General features: G+C 38.0%; 2 protein-coding genes across 2 annotated transcripts; one reads left to right on the forward strand and one right to left on the reverse strand.

Annotated features, from left to right (window-relative positions):
* Positions 1 to 217: 217 nt before the first annotated feature.
* On the reverse strand, positions 218 to 16,787 carry LOC144645166 (uncharacterized). The gene is made up of 5 exons (XM_078504648.1): positions 16,350 to 16,787; positions 15,645 to 15,759; positions 3,758 to 3,871; positions 2,774 to 2,893; positions 218 to 1,211 (listed from the first exon to the last, which is right to left on the reverse strand). Exons 1-5 carry the CDS (start codon positions 16,746 to 16,748, stop codon positions 976 to 978), a joined length of 984 nt encoding a protein of 327 aa, XP_078360774.1. The 5' UTR covers positions 16,749 to 16,787; the 3' UTR covers positions 218 to 975.
* Positions 5,825 to 10,850, forward strand: LOC144645193 (uncharacterized). Its single transcript, XM_078504685.1, has 9 exons — positions 5,825 to 6,710; positions 7,089 to 7,208; positions 7,373 to 7,486; positions 7,580 to 7,715; positions 8,044 to 8,096; positions 8,511 to 8,561; positions 9,126 to 9,212; positions 9,823 to 9,910; positions 10,528 to 10,850. The coding sequence occupies exons 1-9, from the start codon at positions 6,627 to 6,629 to the stop codon at positions 10,599 to 10,601; spliced, it is 807 nt and encodes a 268-aa protein (XP_078360811.1). The 5' UTR covers positions 5,825 to 6,626; the 3' UTR covers positions 10,602 to 10,850.
* Positions 16,788 to 22,491: the final 5,704 nt, after the last annotated feature.

The raw sequence follows: 22,491 nt of genomic DNA on the forward strand, positions 1-22,491 counted from the left end.
TAGAAAAACACCATGCAACGGAGCTAGTAAAACCCCAAAATAACCAAGAATGGTTTTGACTGACAATGATTTTAAAAGACCAAGAGAGGATAAGACGAATTACAAATGACATACTTGAAAAACATTTTTAGCTTTAATTTAATGAAACATCTCGACTTTCGTGATGTCGGAAATATAATGTCTGTTCTTTTCAGAAGGACGAAAATGCTTTGGTGCACTAATTACTTATGTATAATACACAACCGCAAATACGTATAAACTGACGCAGTTTTATGCTATTTCCAACACTGTTTTTGTCTTTATGTGACTTCTTAGTTTCTCCATCGTCATTCAGTTTAGTATCTAATCGCGCTGACACAATTTCGTCGTCAGCATAAATTATTAAGTTATACTTTAACTGATACAACGGTAAAATGATAGAAATTGTGATAAAAACTTAGCAAGTGTTTTAAGTGTAGAGACAAGAGATGTCGAATCTGATTTAATAAGATGCTGAAAAATTCAGATACTAAGCTAGCTCTTTTGTCCAAACGGCTTTTTGGTGGAAAGAATTAAAAAAATAGCTCTCCAATAGGCGGTCTGCAACTGGAAGAATCAATTTACTTTTATAAAAACTAAATTAAATATCGGTTTTATCAGAAGGAATTTTTGGCGTATGAGATTTGGGCGCCTATGTTTGTAAGGAGGGGACGAAACAGTTCAGTTTTTCGGCATGTACATGCATGTACTTAAACCTCAGTGAAACGAAATAAAACGAAACGAGACAAAATAACCGAAACATGCGAAACCCATTACCAATAATTAGGAGCTAACCGTAAACAGGCCAATCTGAGTTCTATTCAGGCGAACCGAAGTGCTATTTAGGCCGATTCGTTTCGTTTCGGGGTTTAGTACATGCAAGTTTTTCAGGCAAATTGCTTGAAAGAGAAACATAGGCTAACGCGAAATGAAGCTTGTTGTCTCCCCTATTCATGTCTAAATCCTGACGAACACGTGAGGTGGATACGAGCCATCCTCAGTGTTTGTGTATGGTCTACGCTTTGTATGATCAACGCACTCCCAACAAGTTTTAGTTGCTCCCGACCAGTACTCAATGGCGGCACAATCTGGACATCTTTGTTTGCATTCTGCTTCTGTGATACCTCCCCATTGGATTTGAATCCGATTGTCAGCTCCACAAATTTCGGGCGTATACTCCAGCCACGATGATGCTAAAAAATTACAAAAAGATAAAAGAGGGTACCAGTAAATACCGGTGAGCACATCACCATTTTGTTTGCGTGGCTCAGGAATCTAGTTTATTGGGAAGCAGCGCGTAAAACGCGCCGCAACCCAACTAATTGAACACCAAAACACGCAACCAGTCGATAGTCATAATATATACAAGATTTAGGTTATTCCGAGTAGATGCATTATGTGTCTTATATGCAAGCAAAAAAGAACAAGTAGTTGTGTTATTATTTCGGGTGCTGCTCTATATACCGGGAGATCCAGATAAAACAAAGGCAATACAATAGGCGAAAAGGCAAAGTTCATGTACTCTTTCTTTATCTTTATCCTTTCGATAAACCAATCATTGTCGCCGTAAACAGTTACGGTAAGCAGAGCGAAGTGTTAAGCATAGAATGATTAGGTCTTCTTTACGATATATGAACTTCTCTTCGCGTTTAATAAAAGCGTTTTTCTTTTTAGTCTGCATGCTTTAAAATAATACTAATAAAAGGACAAGTCTCGTGTGGCATGCATGCATGCATACTTTTCTTTGGTGATATGAAATTAAACTAAACAGCGTTATCATATACTACTGCCTTGCCAAAGAGGCAAAATATTGATGATTTTCATCTGACGTAATCAAATGAAAATTCTAAAATCATTTTAGTTAATCACAGAAAGCCATTTTCAACAGATATTCCGGACACAAAAAAGTATTAAACTGTGTGCACATTTTTGTACGTTTTTCGAAACTTGTGATGTCCCGGATGAAAGTGTTTGTAAACTATTTATTAGAAGTGATATCGAGAGGGCTTTTAAGAGAAAGCAAATGATACTGACGGAATCTACTTTGGTTTTACAATTCTATGGCTACCAAACATGTCGGCTGTATTCTAATTAATGCGATTTTGCTCAATTTTTTTTGTATGTTTGTTATGAGAAATCAGCTACAAAGCTATAATTCGGATGAAGCAATTCCATCTGCCTTCTCTACACTCTTTTTTTTTTTTATAAGAATCTAGTTTATAAGAATATCGAGGCTGAAATTTGCGAATTTTTAAGAATTTTTTAAGAATAAACCCGAGGCTAAGATTTTGAAAAGAATATAGTTTTTAGTTGAAACAAAATCAGGTATTTTCATTTCCGTCACTTTATCTCTGTGAGGAATGCTTTGTTTAAAGCCAAACGGCAAGGCTGCACCGAAAAGCAATGGTACGTGTACATAATGTAACACGATACAGATCTGGACACCAAAAACGTGTAATTGATTACTCAATACTTGCTAAAACGGAAATGTCAAACGTTATTTTCTAAGAATGTCCATAAGAATATTTCAGCCTAAAATCGGCAGAAAAATAAGAACATTCAGCCTGGGTCGGAAAAACTGTATTCTTATAAAAAAAAAGAGTGTATAATCTAAACCAACAAGAATTGCTTTTTTGATCAACGAGTGGCCAAAATCTTCCCATCTTTCGGTTGTATAAACCCTTGCGCGGTCATGCGTGTTGACTGTTTTTGGTGCTGACACTCTGTATATATGCCCTTCAAACCGTACACTTACATGATGATGTTTGACAGTTGACTCCGGTATATCCAGGCTGACAATTACAAACATATCCGTTAACCTGGTCAACACACGTCGCTTCGTTTAAGCACGGATTACTGGAACATTCGTTAATATCTGCAGAAAAGAGGCATTGAGCAGTCTTTCTCAGGTAATAAGGTAACACTGCTAACGGCTAAATTTTATACTCAGGGACGGCGGAGCAATTTTCCAAGTAGGGGAGGCTGACTAGTGACTTGAAGTGGGGGGGGGGGGGGCTTAAAAGACTTTTCTCTTAGTAAGTCTTTATTTTTTCGGAAATTCTGGGGGCGCTTAAGCCCCCCCCCCAGCCCCCCGGCTCCGCCGTGCCTGATACTGTGTCTATAATCAGAGCGTTGTAATGCCTTTACTGAGATTGACTGCGTTTACTGACCATCGAAAATAGAATGGGATACTTATTTGTCTGTCAGTGAGCCCCAGCGTATCCAGCCGGGCAATAACAAACATATCCCTTAACCTGGTCAACACACGTCGCTTCGTTTAAACATGGATTACTGGAACATTCGTTGATATCTACGCGAATATAACTCGAAATATAAGAATAATTATATATACACACTGTAATGGAGAGATTGCGCAATGCAAATTTACCTGATTCACGTCGCCCATGGTTTAAATGGTTTATGGGGACGGGGAGTAGGGTAAGGAAAACGTGTCCCCGATGAAAAAAGTTGTAAATATTTGTCCCCACTCCATGTCCCTGCCACTTGTCCATGCAACATGTCTCTGTCTATGATACCAGCTACTTGCTTCATATAAAGGGAAAAGTGATTGATTTTGTTGCTCTTACACGTCACAGTTACATGTCACTACAAAATGACCCCTCGGCCGTTGCTGGCAACCTTAATCAACCCACCAAAACGGAGAACGCTGCCCAAGAGTTGTCTCCCTGTGAATGGGTTAGCAGGAGTGTTGTTAGACTGATCTGAAATGCTCACTCACTTGTTTGACAGTGAACTCCACCGTATCCAGGCTGGCAGTTACAAACATATCCGTTAACCTGATCAACACACGTCCCTCCGTTTAAACACGGATTACTGGCACATTCGTTGATACCTGAGTAAAATTAAATCATCGATATGCGTTAAAAATCATTTAGTCTGCATTTTACCAGATATGTCTATTTTTAATTAGTTCGAAGTACAGGTACTGCGATATGTAGTCAAGATTCGCGTTTATTATTTGTTTTTAATTCTCTTTTATAACATGTATATGAATGGTGCTAGAGGCCGAGACTTCTTCGCAATACGTAAACTTCCACAAAAGTCAAGAGTTCGATAGATGTATAACCGCCGACCGGTTAGCTCAGTAGGTAGAGCGCCGGACTGTTGTGTCTCGGGTTCGAGTCCCAGACCGCATCAACAGTCAGGATCTTAAATAACTGAGGGGAACGTTCTGCCTTTCCAATAACATCTGAAAATGGTTAGATGTTTGAGTCTTCTTGGATAAGGACGATAAACCGCAGGCCCAGCCTTATGCATCTTCAGTGATAAATGGTCAGCAGGGGGCGTTACAGAATCCACACACTTATCGCAAAGAATAGGGCACAGAGTTCCCGGTGTTGTGGTCTGGCCTTCAAAATTTTCCCTGTGGACAGTATTGACCAAAAAATTTATATCTCTATTGCTATTGCTATAAGCTGAGATTGCCGGTACAACAGAGATGAATCATGTCTTGCTGGATTAGTTTAATCATGCTTTAAACAGAGCCAGGGAAAGAAGATACAAGCCAAGAATCAGATCTAGGATGCATGACCTCCAGCCTTCAAAGTTTTTAGGAATTAATTGTTTTTGAATTTCATAAGCAGCAACGGCAGTATTGCCTTCGGAATGTACCCGAGAAGGGAATTTAAAACTCTCGAAAGTTCAGTCGTTGAATATCTTAATTAAAAAGAAACTCAAAGTACTATTTTATTGCAAAGACTCAAAGCTGGTCCAGCTTAGACATTTTAACCGAACTCCTGCACTATTTCCCCTGAACACAAATCAGAATCTTAGGTTTTTCACGATAAGACTGATAATTTGCGAGCAGCACGAGACTTGACCTACATCTTAATTTTGTTGACTTGAACCCGATGCGTAAAAATACGAGCGACAAAAATATCCCAGAAACCAGCACATAAAAAAGTGCTCGGCTCGTTCCATCAACAAACAAAAATAATTTTGAATCCGGCGGTAACTTCAAAACAACTACCAAACATAATTTGGCAGAAAAAAAATTGAAAGCCAGCACAAACAAACAACCAACCCAAAGCGTTTCAGCAACGAAAATTACAGTGAACCAAACGACAAATAAAGTATCTTTGAACCCATCACGAATAAATAACTCTGAATCGAAAGATTCAGCGACTCAAATGACTTTCAATCGGCAGCATCAAAACTAGAGCTGGCGAAAATAGTTTTGATTCCAGCGGCAGAAATAACTTCGAAAACAAAAACAAAGAACGCTCAACTCACGAGAAAAACTGAAAAATAAAATAAATAACAACGAAGCCATTAGCTCAGCGACGTTAAATCACAAGCCACTTTAATTTCAACAAAATTAGTTAAAAATGTTTGTTTTAACTTCTTGTTCTGATTAGCCAACTTTTGTTAGGTGGCCGGGTTTAAAGTTGTTAGTGATTACTGAAAAACTGCAACGCTGTAAAAACTGAGAACTAAGCTTTCCTCCATTTAAACGGTCTTTTGAATTCCCATTAAGAAAAACTGAAACAACTCTGAAACACTCTGCGACAAGACTATAAAAAGTCAAAGACCAGCTGGGGACCGTTTCTCGAAAGCCCCGGTAAATAACGGGGCCGATAAGTTATCGGGACCGTTAACGGGAAACTTTACCGGGCCCGAAGTTGCGTTTCTCGAAGCACCCGTAAACTTTCCCGAAATTTACCGGGCGCGATAAAACTAGCGGGTCGTCACCAATCTCTTGCGCGTACTTCACGCTCGTCCGCGAAAGACGGAGAACAACGTGGGACGGATTCGTTCGAGTTCGACACATTCGATTTCGCTGCCCGTGGAAAAGCACGGTTGTGAATAATCAGTGCTGATGGATTCATACGCTTTTTTGCACAATGCAATATTTTCTTAGTTAAACTTTGAAGTTGTCATTGTGTTAAAGAAGGACAATCAAGAGAAATCATTTATTTGTACCATCATGTTGTCTGCAAGTGATCAGTTTGACAATGCTGTGTGCATTCGATGAGTTCTACAAGGAATTTCACAGTCTTTCATACTTCACATGAATATCCGAATTGGAGATGACAGGTTTACATTATTTTAGAACGCACCGGTGTAAAAGGGTAGGTTTTTTGGAGATTCAGGTAAGATCTGTTTGATGCATTTATTAATAATTTTGACATGTTTTGTGGAGATCATGGCGGCCATTTTGGTAGGCTGCGTTCAGTTTGCGCGGGAAAAAAAATTGTTGCCGCGTTACCGCGTTGTGTAGTTCCGCCAATCCAGCCAGGAACTGTTGTTGTGGTGTTTAAAACTTAAGGTATGTATTTTTTTCATTCATTATCACTTTGACAATTTCCATTGGTTGTTCTGTTTCTGATTAAAAATCAAATAATTTTATTTCAATTTCTTTTCTTGGTCTTCAACATTTCTTTTACCGCTCCTCAGTTTCGACAGTTTAAAGGGAAAACAATTGACGTTACGCATAAATAAACATTGAACGAAATTGTTTGACAAATGCAACTTTTTTGAAAATAAGAGTAATAGCTAATTAAACTTTTCAAATGACTTGTGTATTTAATATCACACTTTCCTTGATGTTATTGATAATTTTTTATTCAAAATATGTAATTAAATAGATGTCAGCAGAGAAAAAATCGCGAAGCTCAAGATTCACTTCTGCCATGAGCGAAGCACTTGTTCAAGCGTACGGACAAAACCAAGTAAGCCAAGTTTTATTATAGAATTTACATTATTAATTTTAAACAGCTACAATATGAAAAACACCTAGTGAAGTAAATGAAAAACAACTAACTAAGTGAGGTATTTACATGAAACATGCTGCTATAACATGGTAATGTACAGTATGTACCTTATTGTCACTTATTTTCGTGGGACTTAATTTTCGCGACTTTCCAAAAATTGCGAAAAATTGAGTCCCGCAAAAAATAATTTTAAGCGATTTCTATTGTACTTTTATGCTGATTATGTATTTTTTGCCCAAATCACCAAAATTAAGTATCGCTAAATATTCCCGTTCCATTTTCGCGAAATTAAGTTCCCTGCCAAAAAAAATAACAATAAGGATTATTTCCCCTTAGGCTATCCTTCAGGCCAAATTTTCTAGTACGGTTTCTTTGGAGAAAAAAAAACATGCATGGGGCGTTGTCGTGGATGCGGTCAATGCAGTGAATCCTGGGGAGCCGAAAAATGTCGATCAGGTAATGGCAAGTAGAAAAATAGGATTAATTTTTTTATCGTAATTGTGTTATTGAGCGTTTTTTTCTCTTATCAGTCAACAATGCTTTTTTATGAAATTGAATAACTTTCAATTTTTAATAAAATATTGTCTTCAACATTTTCTCTAAATTTAAAATATTTTCAGGTAAAGAAGAGATGGGAGGATATGACAGGAAATGTGAAGAAGAAGGAAAGGGAGATGAGAAACAAAGAACTGAGAAGGTTGAGGGTGACAGGAAATGGACATTTAGAAGATGTGGTAGGCTAACTTCTAAATGAGTGCTACACTAACAGTAACATTGTCCTTCATGTCACACAGCTATTTAACAAAGATTGAAATTTCTTGTTAAAGGATGATGAAACCAAAGCCAAACTTTTGAAGCCCTGCACAGAGAACCTTAACAGCTCCGAGAAGGAGATTGCCCTTTTGTTGGGTCCACAGACATTTACAGGGATCCCTGGCGGATTTGATTCATTGGGGATGTCTGGTGAGGATTGCTTTTGTTGCTAAATATTTATTCCTTAAAAAAATCTGTAGCTGGACCAAGAAAGTATCAGTATTTTCTGTCAAAGGTCAATGGAAATGTTATTGTCATGGATCCATAACAGCCCACGTTATTGACAAAAGACTTACAAAGCCACCTTAGTTTAAACATTTGAAAGAGAGAAATGTGGCGTACAATGTTGACAGGGTAGGGAGAGGTACAGTAGTGGTATGGAAATCTTGTGCAACAAAATGATGCTGAACAACCCTATAGAAAAGCATTTGCTGACCTTGTTTTTTCATTTGTTTCCTTCATTTTGTTTCAAATAAAGGGCAGACAAGCAAAGAAGACAAGGCCAGTGAAATGTTGGAACCTGATATAGAGGTATATTATTAGTTTATAAGCAGTTTATCATCCAATGCAATGTACCATTGGTAAAACATGAAACACAAAAGTTTGGTTGAAAGCTTAATAATAATTATATGAACAATACATGCGCTGCCCATAATTTTATATAGTCAAAATGTGAATGTTATCTGTCATCCGTACAAAACAGATGTCCTGTGATATACATAGGTTGTGAAGATTCGTCCAAGTCTGGTAGATTGCTGCATATTTACAAATTTTCTACCTGCCAAATTGTTAAGTAAGAAAACAATGGCCTATGACCTTGTCAGCTAAGTATCAGGCGATATTGTGTGCGATTTCGCAAGATAATTGTTAATTTTTTGTTGATTGACAATTATAATGTTACAATAATTATACAATTTATTGCTATCCTGTTACAACTTTTCACAGGAAGTCACTCCCACAACTAATAGCAGCTGCACTGCTTCAGTTACTATCGAGGTAACGTATTTGTATATGAATTACTCTTGACAGATAAAAAATCACTCACATCAAAATACCATGCATGTGGTCAGGGTTCAGGGCTCACCAAAACCCCCATCTAACCAGGACAAGTAGATTTTCCTGTTGGGCAAGTGACTTTTCATTCTCACTTGCCAGACAGGCAAGGGCCCAGGCAAACCATCAATAAACTTATTAATTATTTCTAAAACAATGATTTTGAAACCAAGCAGTACATTTTTGGCCTATTTGTCAAAGGTAATCAAAGGTTATAAATGAACTTTACAAAAACTAAAGGAAGCTTACTATAACTAAACATGCAGGCTACTTTGAACAAGGCTTCAGGACAGTAATAAATTCACCGTTTGCAAGCCATCTTCATTTTTGGTTCTTAATATTCAATAGAATCAGCCACTCACAACAAATAGAGTCACAATTTCCCTGGTTGTTCTTTGTTCTAGGCTCCATATGCAGACATAAACTATCACTTCTCACTCTGTAATACTTCTGGCTAGCCAGGGTCAATAAACTAATAGACACACTATGAATTATTTAACCTTGCAGGATTCTAAAAGTGTCAAGGCAGAGCACAAACCGTTCCAAAAAGGGAAAAGGCCCCAACCAAAAACACTTTCCCAAGCCCAGCTGGAAGTAAGATTATTAGTTTAAACCTTTCAATCTAATCACTGGTCCTTTTAAGTTCTTGTCTGTTTATTTATGTTTACTATCAATTTCAGTGAATAATAATAATAAAAAAATCAACAAAAGTTAGGTAGGTAATTGAATGAGGACAGTTCAAATGCTCATGTAATATACACTGCAACCAAATTTCTATTTTCAACTGTTCCAGAATTGTCCTTGTCAGTTAATACATTTTTACCTACTTAGTGTCCTATTTATCTTATGTATTTCCCTTAATAAGTCAATGCTACACTATATAGTTTTTTAGCCACAGGTTTCAGGAATTGGCATGCACTTGAGGTGATGCGTTTACTTCTTTTGTTGTCAGAACTAAGTTTCCCTACTGAATTTAACAGCCCTATCCATAATACATTAATGTAGCTACCATGTACATGTTATGGATAATGGTTAGAATATGTATTCACCATTATCAATTATGATTGGCTGCTGAGCAGTCTATAACATACAGCATCCCTTCTATATCACCCAGGAGGTACTCAACAAATTATATTATTTTATTGGAGATAAGGACGTAAAGTTCATTGAATTGCAAGTAACACAATTAGTTTTTGTCCTTTAGTACTTTGAAACTGTGACTGCCTATTATAAAACAAAGATCAGAAAGGTGGAGTTGGAAATTGACCTCCTGAATGAACAGAAGAGAGAAGGTATGTACATCCTCAGTATAACGTTTTAAGAAAACTCTGAACTCTGAGACAGACCTCTTAAGACCTATTAAAATACTTCTGTCTGCATTACAAGTCTGAGATAAAAGAAATTGTCTGTTCATTGGACTTGTGACTTCGATCAGCAGTGAATGTTGGGGTTTACCTCAGTGTAAGAACCTGTGATATTTTTTTTTGTTTTGGAGCTTTTGTTTTCCTTTTGTTTTTGACGTTCTTTGTTGCTTTGTTTGTTCTTTGTTTTACGTCACCAGTGAGTTTCACAGGTTCTTACACCGAGGATGAGCCGAATGTTGGGCCAATATATTGTTTAACTGTAATAGTAAAACAATGCAAATGTATATTGTGGTTTAAAAAAAAAATACCAAAACATCAAACTGGTTTGAAAAATTTAAACTACGGTAATGAAAATGTGAACCACAACATACACCATGATCATTACTTTATTATCCATTTGGAACCTGACACTTTCAACTCACAATGAAAATTTGTCTTTGAGAGTCTCTGTAGCAAAGGTACAAAGGTAGTGCACTGGAAGAAAACAATATTTTATTATGTGTACTTATTATACTAACACCTATTTTTTACCATTGTTGTTGCAGTGAAAACTTCATTTGCTGACACTGACAGTCAAGATTTTCTTTTTCAGGACAGCATGAATTCAAAACTTTTTTAAAACTATTTTCTCTTTCTCATAGACCTTTCAAAATGGAAGGGATGATTTTTATCCATTTATATGCATGTAGATAAGTCTTTGGCTTTGCTTTTGAGGGAAAATCATAGTGTTTTCACAATTTAATAGTCTGCTAAGTATGTTAACGGACTACATGTGTATAAACAAAAAAATCTCATTTTATCATTGTATCATTTTTATCCCACACTATTCAAATGGTTGATGAGATGGTGCCCCTGGTATTTTATATATAGGAAAATAAAGATTGAGTATGTTTTTACTGATGTGTTACTTTTTCATTCTGTCATTCGCATCAACAGAATTCTGACTAATATTTATTATTACATGTTCTTTTTACAATGTAAATGACTTTGCATGAAGGAGATTACATTATGTTTGCCTTGTTTTTACAGCATTAACTCACACCAGAAACTTATCTTCTGCTCGCACTATAACCAAAAAGTGTACATAATTCAATACTCCTTAAATAATCAGTAAACAAGATTCTTCTAATAACTTGTTGAAAGGTTTAAATCAAGAACATCCAATATAAAATGCATATAGAAAAATGTTACAAAGTTGAGTTGAGAACCGACCACATTTAATGGATCTGTGTCATGGATTTCAGCAAAATTAAATCAAAATAATTTGGTATTATAATAATAACTGGGCCAAAGTTGATCTTCAGATCTAATCTTATTTTGAAGCCATTCAGTAGATTCACTGTTCCTGTTTTATCAAGTCTGAAACATGCAGTTGTACGGTGTGTTTCATACTTGATGAAACACTTCTGCTATTTTTTAAACATTACTAAAATGATTGTTTTGCAAACAAAAAATTTTCACAATGAGTATTTTGCCAAACTTAATAAAATAAACAGAACATAGCCATGACACAGTCTCTTTATGCATTTTGTTGGGATACAACTTAGAAAAAAAATTACAGCAACATTTCTTTTGTGCAAAAAGTAACTTGGATGTTCTTGCATGTTAAGTATACAGCACGATTTCCAAACTGGAAATGTTTGGGTGACACAGTTAATTAAATACATTTTCAATAAGGCGATCTCTCACTAACACACCAGCATTATTGTTAAGGTGAGCTGGCACCTCAATCACCAAATCTGGTTCATGAGGGGGGTGCTCAACATACCCAGGGAGTGGTGTGTTGTCAAAAATGCACATATTGTGCAGCACAGCAGTTGCTGTAATAATAGTGCAGCAACGACAAGGGGAAAACTGCATTGCCCCACCAGACACATCAAGGCAACGGAATCTTGCTTTCCATAGGCCAAAGGACCTTTCAGCAGTATTTCGGGTTTTGGTGTGTGCCTTTTGATATCTCCTTTGGGATGGTGTGGACACGTCATCGGGCCTGAAAGGGGTCAAGAGGTATGGCTGGATGCCGTAGCCGCGGTCACCCAGCAGCCAGCCATTCCCTCCACCACCTCCTTCCAGGTGGACACGAAGCATGCTTGCATTGAAAACTGCCGAATCATGGACGGATCCATGCCACCGACACACAAAGTTGGTGAAAGACAGGTTTGCATTACAAACTGCCATGGCGTTTATGGCATGAAAACCCTTATGGCAGACATAAAGATGTTCTTCTAGATGTGGTGCCCTGATGGGGATTAAGGAACCATCCACTGCACCAATCACTCTAGGCATTCCAGCAATTTTATAAAAATCAGCCATTGTTGTCTGTTGATGAAGAATACAAAACTTTGCCTTAACTTTTACACATGTAATTAACAATCTTCCCATCACTTTCCTCTTAAATTCTTGTTTTAAGTTTTTTAACTTAGTGCATGATTCCCTTTTCAAAATTTCAGTAAATGTATTTAGTAAATCTATTTAACGATTTTAAATTTTTAGTCGGCAGGACTCTGTTGACAACAGTATGCATGTACTGAAGTAGTAAATATTCGGTTATTATAACAATTTCTTAAAGTCTCCCATTCTCTGATTCTTTCGGAAACAAAAAAGACCCATGTAATTGCATTGTTCTCCGATACACCCATTAAAATGAAAGCCTAAAAAAAATATTTTGAAAACTTTGCAATAAATCAAATCCTCTTATTTGTCCAAAAACACAACAACAAACAACCCTTTTTCTACTTTGACTACCAGTATTCTGTATTTCAGTATAGCTTCAAATGGTACTTACATTCAGATCTGAGTTTCCGGTGGGAAACACGATCCAGTCCGGTGCCATTTTTTCTAGACATGCTGACACAGCAACCAACGCTCTACTTGCACTTGCCTTGGATACACCCATAGTGTCGGCAATCACTTTCAGGAAACTTCCTGAGGCATAGTAGCGTAGTGCTATAAGAATCTGAAAGATATTACAGATGTTATCAACAGGAATTGTTGTAATGACGATCAAGGTAATCGAGATCAGTGCACGAGAACGATTTGAGAAAAAAAAAACTACTTTTTTAAGTATGTTCTTTGCACAGAATTGCAGCAAAACAAGCTATGCGGACCGCCGAGGAAACAGCGTTCGCGTTCATAAAATTAATGTCTTATTCAAGTTTTCAACAGTTTACTGACGAAATTTTACCTAAAAGGTTTTAAAGTAGAGAATACTGGGAATAAGGAAGCATCCATTACAAGTTTTAACTGAAAACTACAGTTCAACTGGCGGGATTTGATCGTTTTCTCCGGGTGCAGACAATTTTTTTACCCGGCGCTGCGATCAATGCAACTGAAACTATATTTTGTCAAATGGGAGGATTATTTTAATTAAAGTTCTTTATTCTAGTTTATCTATCCTGAGTTAATACACTTCTTATTCTCATTTCCTCAAGGACTTCACCCCAGCAAGCTGAAGCGTTGGTTAACCACATAATTTATTTCGACGACTGCGACTCTTCGCAACCGCTCTATTTTGTTTCATCTTTTTCCTGAAGCATGTCCGATTTCTAACTTACTCCTTTTTAAGAAAATTATACAAATTAGAAAATAGAAAACAGTATCGCTTGTTGTAAAATCAGCTTTGCGTGACAGGAAGCCATTTTGATGTTGTGAAAAGCCATTTTAAAGTAATTAACGAAGACATGCAACGTACGAGTGATAAGCGCTTTATAGGTTTATTTATTTATTCATTGATTCATTTTTTTCCGCCGTTGGTTGATAATAATAAAACCAATAGAAAAACCAATAAAGCGCTGCAAATGCTCCAGGCACCTTTCAAACAGTATGTTAAAAAGCAAAAACAGTACTACGCCTACAGTACTACACTAACCTGTGTCTCAGGAGACAGTGGACAGCTTCTCGACGTATTCCTCTCCAACTCATCGCCAATTTCTTCAATTAGCCACTCTATCCTTGCCCTCGACAGACGGAATCTTTCAATGATCTCACAATCGGCCATGTCGGCCAAAATTGGTCTTTTCTGGAATGACCGTGGCCGTCTAACTACTCCAAAAAGTCCGCCTACGGCCGCCATTTTGTTTAGTTTTGCAACATTTTCAATTTCCCGGTAACTTTTACGGGAGGTCACGACCTCCCGTAAATTACCGGGCAAGTTACCGGGAAAATTTACGGGATCGTTAATAACGGGAGCTTCGAGAAACACCCGAAAAGTTAACGGGGACTTTTCGGGTGACTTATCGGGCCCGATAATTTACCGGGTCTTTCGAGAAACGGGCCCCTGGCCCGTTAATTTACAAAAAGCTTATCAGTGTAAACTATGAGGTCTAACCCCGAGCAACAGCCAAAACAAATGGCTTCAGGACTGCAATCTTTTTGATGAAAAAACTACTTTCAACTGGGAACAAGCGTACCTCATGGCACCAAGTTATACCAAAAGCACCAAACTGATCGAGTTTCAGTTTAAACTTTTGCATAGGCGCATACCAACAAACAAGTTCCTATTTAAAATAGAAAGAAAAGAAAACGAAAATTGCACTTTTTGTCGCAGTGCCTCAGAATCATTAATCCACCTTTTTTGGTCGTGTAGCGTTACATCCTCCTTTTGGAAAAGAGTGACTGACTGGCTTCAGGAAAACCTCTCGATAACAGGCGAATTCACTTTATTGAATACAACAGCATTGGGCCTGAGGCCGGAACCTCATTCAAAATACGCGCTTCAATTGAACTATGCTTTGTTGCTAGCGCGGTATCACATATGGAAAGCCAAATTAGAGGAAACCACACCAAATTTCGAACCTTTTCTACGTCTTGTAAAATCAAGAGATGTATTAGAGACAAAAGCGGGTGACACAAAAAAATGGATTCCTTTTACAGAATGTTTATAAAGAGTTTATCTCCTGTCCCCCTGACTAAATTAAGGACTGTTTTCTTTTTAGCAAAGCTGTAAACGCTCTTGTATTCATATATAGAAACTATCTCCCTTCCCCCTGACTGACTAACTCATTGTAATTTTTCTAATGTATTTAAACCATTGTGTTAGGATTACCTACTTTTTATTCTTGCTGTATTTTACGTGCTTTAGTGTTTGTACTGTATACGTTATTTGTTTCTTTTTTGTGGTTGCAAGTGATCAATAATAAAAAAGAAAAAACAAAGAAAAACTGAATAACGAAGGTTAACAAACTTTACAAAATACACTGAAATCTACATTGTCTCTCACTAAGCGATTCTTGCTGTGGTCATTCAATAGTCATTTCACATGCTGAGTTTAAAGGGGTTACGTCACTAGCATTTCGCATGGTCAAACCTGTTCTGAGAGTAGTGGTGTGCAACCTAACCCATAAATAAACATTTGAAAACCTTAATTTGCAGATAGAAGTCAAGCAACAGCTATAAATATCGATTTTTTGAAGACGCGCGGGAACAATTTGTAAAGTCGAGCCTAAGGCCCGGTTCAGACGCCGATCTTTTCATGAGCCGAACCAAATTCCTTGAACGTGAAATGATAGTGCTTTAATATGTAAATTTTCAATTAGAGTGGAGCATTATTTTTCCGTTTCCTGCGACGCTATTATAAATTTTGGCTGTTAAAAAATCTGCTAAAATTATTGGTTGCTATTCAATTATGACGTGTAAAGCCAGGTTTCCCCATGAACTATCTCACCTGTTTCACAAAGCCTTCCTGTGTAGCCGGGAACACAATCACAGTGGTATTCATTTTCACCATAATTCGGAACACACTTTGCACCGTTTTGACATGGAAAGCTTGAGCATGGTGTCTGTGGACAAAATTCTAGTTCTTAATACTTATTTTCTTCTTGAAAAAGAAATAAAACCAATTCCTGCATAACTAGCTTATTTTGCCCGTTGGCTTTCAACTGTCACTAAACACTGCTTTTTTTCTTAATTAAAATAAACTATATATAATTAATTACCAAAGCAACTGTGACTACTTATTTTGGATTTACTAGTCTGTAAAGACTGCAAGCAGACTTCTAACAAGTTTTGTTGGACGTCAAGGAGAGTGTCAAAGCTTAACTTGAAACCAACAAACAAAACAAAATTTCTCTCGCATTTTTTCTTCTATGTTAAAAAAGAAGATGAGGAGAACATAAATATATTTCATCGTAATTCAACTGAAATAAGGCAAAGGAAATCGGGTCGACTAATCGTAGCGTGTAAACTGGGCTTGTACTGAAAAAAAAAAATTGCAGTTTGTTTTCGGGAAATTATATCAAATTAAACCAAATATCTGAAATCGGGAAGGCATTGCAACCTTTCTTTCTCTCTATAAAAATTAGAGTTCTTATATATAAGAACTCAACTAGAGGATTGAAAGAATCAAAAATACGTTTTTTTTACTTAATACCTTGATGCTGTAATGGTGGTATTCGTGTGAGCTGACCAGCTGGCCTGGGTTTGCAGAGTATTTGTCTTCGTTTAACAACTCACATCGGAATTTTCCATCTGAATGAGGAGACGAGGCGACGTTAAACGAAGAACACGACGATGAATTAACACAGCTCAGAGCGCACTCACTGTAGTTACTCACAAGAGTAGATGAACCAACTGATACTTGAAGACGATGAAACTTGTCAACTGCAAAGTTTCCGTACGATACTCGATTTCCCTGTACATGGATGCCTCGCTTTAAACCACGGCTACCGTCAAGTTGGCTCTGGTCTGCTTTTGGTGAGATTAAGAGAAGAAGAGTTAAGCCCAAAAGAACACGCATTGGTATTTTAAGGAACTCCTGTTTTAGTTCCATTTTCCTCTGTTATGACAGTACTAATCTATTCTAAAGACAACGAGATTTCAAAATATTTTCTCCGAAAGGCAATTAAAAGCCTTCAGCATAACCATATATCACCTGCGCACGGTATGTTATGGGAATATGTTTCATTGCTTGCTACCTAAATAATTTGAGTTTCAAAGTTCTGGAATGTGATTGGTTATTCGAAGGCTCTATATTTGGGGACAAGTAGGGTGTTATAAGCCTTATGCCTGAGTAATTAGGACTTACGCGTCATCACTCAGCGTGCGTGAAGTTTGCGACGTCGAGGACAACGTCTAATGAAAGGAAAATGACTTTTTATGTCTGTTAAGAGTCCCGCTATTCTAAACATCAGTGAAACTATTGGTTTAAGAACCCCCTCCAGCTGAATATGTAGAGAGCACTAAATTTCGTAACTTCACTAGAGTCCGTTCTGACGAAACTGAAAGCAAGCAGTATTTTGTCATTTCACAGTGTTGTTTTACAGGGAAAAAAATGTACTTTGCAAGATTTATGATGTACGTGCAGAGCAATTGTTCTGCTCATTAAGCTGTTTGTTTGTAGCCTACGAACATTCTCGACCGGAGAGCCTGTTCACTGGCTATTTGTTTGAAAACGTTCACGTTGGAGTATGTTTCAGTAGACATTCTAAAATCGAGGATTACAATCCAAAACTGTACTTCTGTGTACTAAAATCTAGAAGACTCAGTGAATTCTCTATGAATAGTCAGCGGGGCACAGTCTTATTGCAGTTATGGTTATGATGACTTTATTAATGTGTCAGTTCTTTTAGTCAAGGGAAAACCCATTACTAACTGAGGGGACACCCACCTAATTAACAATTAGACTTTGAGCCCGAGTTTTCTATGAGCGAATGTTCAAACATTCGCTGGTTTTCGCCCTACATCGGATCGCTACCTCATTATCTGTCTCCATTGTCTCAAGCCGCGTGCATTTGTAAATTCCAGTACATCATGAATCACTAATTATTTTTGGAGATTTTTGTGACAATTCAGCCTTGGCCTTGAAACTGTTAGGAAACGGAAGATAATTTAAGTCCTTTAATAGCCTATTCCTCGTTGTTATTGTATTTTGGCTTGTTAAATTAGCTTGTTTCTGTACAGTTTTCGGGAAAAAAATACGTTTGTTATTGCGTTCGACGAAGGAGAGCGCAAGCCTAATTCTGTTTTGCGTCCTGTGTCTTTTGAGTTGGTAGGCCTGTGCACTGTTATGCGAAATGAATCGAGCCGTAATGCGCGCGCAGGTGTATGGACTCCAAATCGGCCGCCCCGATTGATTTTTGCAGGGGCAAATCACGGCCGGGAAACTGGTAGCCACAGATGGCCTCGATTTTTTGCAAAACAAGATGGCGTCCCAAACGGAGCTTAGAAACATTATTTTGCTTGAAAGAAAAGGGTTAAAACGTGTTTCCAAAATTGTAATTTTGGCAAAAATAACATGGAGAACATTAGAAGGTTATAATCCAAGGTAGCAGAGTTGTCTTCAGCCACCGAACGTCGTAAAAAGAGTGGAAATCGAGTAAGTCGATGCGTAGTTTCCTACGGAGTTCGTTCGTAGGTAAACCAGCGTATTTTCCTCCAATTATATGTTGCACAAAACTACAAATTGTTAGAATTGAATGCATCGAGAGTGGGTATAATACGGATCGAAATTGTTTTATCACTTCTTTGAATTTGTGATATACCGTTCATCCTAGAAACACTAGACGTTTTGACGAAGAAATCGTTGTGTGAATGTAATATGCGTGTAGTGGATTACTGTGTGAATTGTCTGTATTTTTAAGTACTTTGTGGAATTGTAAATCAAAGAAAAACTATTTTCAGAATTCGAAGTTTGTGGAAGTTTAAACTCTCGTTAGTGCCAAAGGATAACAGGTCAAGTGAAATAAATAATTATTTTTGTGTAAATCATATTTCATTCATTTTGGCTCGTCGCACAATCTTTCTCACGCTTATCCTCCTCGCGTTTAGTGAGGTATAAGCATGGAAACTAACTTTGACATAAGGCATACTACTTTGTAGGCCGACCATGTCGGTTTTTTGCCACTGCCTGCTTACCTTACCTTACAGATACGTCGAACGCACTCCTCTAATCTCTGATTACTACTAGTACATATCATATTCATATTTGTTTTTGTTGTTTTTTTAGCACCTGAAAACTCCATCCAAAATTTTCTCGAAAACGCTCTCATAAAAATTATTCAAATTTCGAAGACCTTGAGAAAACTATGTCGTCAAAGATCTAGAAGCCTTTTTTTCAAAATTATCCCTCTATTACAGGAAAATCGGTTTCGTGTAAAATGGGTGGTCAATGTTGTGTTCAGGGTCAATACAAGTTCAGCTAGGCGCAGCTGACTCGTCCCCAGTCGTCTCTTATGCGAAAATTGCAAGACGCGAAGGATGATGGGAAGGAGGAAAGGCTTCTCTTCCTTCCCATGATTCCCTCCGTGTTGAGCAGTCGACTCAAGACGGACTCAAAAGACGACTGGGGACGAGTCAGTAGGCGCAGTAGAGTATGCGTGGGCGTTTGAAGGACCAACGCGATTCCGGTGGTTAACGCACCTGGCGGATCAATCCATGTCCATCAAAGATACACCTGCACCACAACGCATGCTGTATATATAATCCAATGCCGCGCGTGCGCCAAATGCTACATCGGGGAAACTGGCCGACGACTGGCTGATAGGTTTAGAGAGCATTTAAGATTCATCACCACACAAAGCGATACTCCAGTGGCTGAACATTTTAATCTGCCAGGACATAGCACGAACGACATGCTTGTGTCAGTGCTCCGTGCCGGACTAACTGATACCATGGAAAGAAAACGGCTTGAGGCAAAGCTTATTTTCCGCTACAAGACTCTGCGACCTCGTGGCTTGAATGTGGACTTTGGCTTTATTTAATCTGTTATGTTACTTTTAATTAATTTCAAACATTGATTACGCGCACGAGCTTTTTTCCGTTAACTGGCGTTACATTTTCCACTGAAAAAGGGGCAGTAGCCCCGAAACGTCTGGGAAAAACTTTCAATCATCGACACATTTAACATTTACATTTTAACATTTCTATAGGCTGTTTTGAAGCCTTACTGACGCCAGTAAGTCTGCGCAATATTCATATTCTATCGTTGTACAAGAAAAGGACGTCAAAGTGTAATTGTCTCTTGAGGGGCACTGATAATTGAAGGTATCGTAGCTTATTTTATCACAATATTTTGTCTGATTTTTATTTCTACTATGACATTTGCTAGAAAAACCAAAGCCCTGCTTCTAAAGCTTGGAAGGGAAATGATTCTTGTTGAAATTCCCCTGCGCCAATTAGCGACCTGGGAAACCGTGAGACCGCTTGCTTATTTGGTAAAGAATTAGCAAAAATTATCGTCTGCTGTTATGTAATTTATTCACCCCAACTTGACCTATTACTGATCGAACGTATCAATTGCCACTGAACACTCCGATAGAATACCCTGTTACAACCAACCTTCGTATTCATTCGAGAGGTGTTGATCGAGGTAAGTGAACGCGACACTTAACGATGATGGTTTTCACATTATGTCTTTAAATACCGTGATTTAACTCGATTTCTTCCCTTTTCCATATTACTTATAGTAGACTGATTACAACTCTTTTGTTTCCTTATTTTGGATTGAAGCTGAAAAGGTATGGATTTGCTCATTTTCACAGATTTAAAATTAAAACCACAACATGCAAATTTGTTAACAAATTTCCCAAAGAAGAAACGAGTGGCTGACTAGCATTTAATTTTGGGGTTTGGTAGCTGTAGTTTGAGGAATTTTGATTGTACTCTTAGCAGAAAGTAGCTACTTTTCCGAGGAATACACGAAGTATAAGAAATACCACAAAACAGAAAACTCACGGATACTTTCAATTAATTTTATGGATTTTAAACATACATCTTAATGCAGTTGATGAAATGCAAGAGTATGTCTGAAAAAAGTAAAACACTTCAAATGGTCAGCACGGATACATTTTAGACTTAATCACCGTTTAACAAGCTGATGAAAATCCTTCACCGTCGGATCGAGAATTTGAAATTCGATGTACGCATTGACTGTCTCTTTAACCATTCTCTGACGGTTGCGTTTTAAGCGAAATTCTCATTCACCAATGTCGCCTACGTATGTGCCAGTCACTGGTTGGACTTTCGGGAAAAAATACTGATGAGCCAGGCTCACTAAAAACTGTGCACTTAGCTAGCCTGTCAATGACAAGCTGTACAATATTCATGTTCTATATTCTATCCTTCAAAAAGAAAAAGGGCATCAAAGTGTAATTATCTCTTGGGGGGCACTGATAACTGAAGCTATCTTAGTTTATTTTATCACAATATTTTGCCGCATATCCATTTCTACTACGGTATTTGCGGGAAACACCAAAGCCCTGCCTTCAAAGCTCGGAAGGGAAATGAATCTTGCTGAAATTCCCCTACACCAAAAAGCGACCTGGGAAACCGTTCAACCGCTTGCTTATTTGGTATAGAATTAGCAAAAATTATCGTTTTCTGTTATAAAATTTATTCACCCAAAGCTGACCAATCATTGCATCGAACGTTTCAATTGCGAATGAACACTCCAATAGGGTTGATATCGATGTCTTCAACGTCATGGGAGTCCACCATGTTGGAATCGTTGGCCTCTTCGATGTTCCGAAGGGCGTTTACTGGATCATTTACGGTATTATATAAAACTGGGAGTTTCAAACAGTGAAAGTGGGTGCTGGCGTCAGAGCTGGAAGGAAATACTGATAATAAGATTTGAAATAAATGGGAAAAAGGGGTTGGTGTTCTTAAAGAGAGACTATTTCCCCGCGAAACTAGTCATAAGTGGCGGCATAAACAATGACACGTTTACCTCGTATAAATGCCACCTTTTGGAGTTGAGCGGCGAAGTGTTGACAACTTGAACTGCACTCTCGCTGTAAATTAAAGAATATCTCTCACTTTTGATCAGTTTAGAGCTTCAAAATATATTTCCTTTACGTTGGATGCGTTACAAAAATGTATGTATCGCGTTCTTGATGGAAAAAAAAATAGCTTGATGCTGGAAGAATCGCAGTGTCACGTATGTAAACTGAAACTCCATTTGCAGCACTTTATTACCGTAACTTTCCCACGAAACTGCGCTTAGAAGCGAAAGTTTATTCGCTTATATCTTGCTAAAAATGGCTTATTAGTTATTTATTTTTTGCAGACGGAAACTCACCGAATTGTAAAATCGATCGATACTTCACACCTCTATTTCCACGTACATTTTACGTGATGTCATCACAAGTACAATAGAGTGAAGGTAAAGGTAAAGTCTGTGTCCGAGCCAAGTGACCCATACAGCCGGAGCTTATCCCGGTTTCCGTAGCATTAAGCGACTAGGAGTATTGCTACTTCTCCCTGGATGGGATGCTAGTCCATCGCAGGGTTACCCCCCAGCAGTAAATTCGCCGGTACCCATTTGTACACCTGGGTGGAGAGAGGCACTGTGAGAGTAAAGTGTCTTGCCCAAGAACATAACGCAGTGCCCCGGCCAGGCCTCGAACCCGGGCCGTTCGACTCGGAGTCGAGCGCGATAACCATTAGGCCACCGCGCCTCCCACAAGTACAATAGAGTGGTTACCCCGGATGGCATACGGATTACCCAGGATATAAAAATGCCATCGACACTGCGCATGTCTCCGATCTTACATCCGACAAATTTTGGCTCTTTC

The sequence above is a fragment of the Oculina patagonica genome, chromosome 3 (genome assembly GCF_052425735.1).
Source record: "Oculina patagonica isolate OP01 chromosome 3, crgOcupat, whole genome shotgun sequence".
Taxonomy (NCBI): Eukaryota; Metazoa; Cnidaria; class Anthozoa; order Scleractinia; family Oculinidae; genus Oculina; species Oculina patagonica.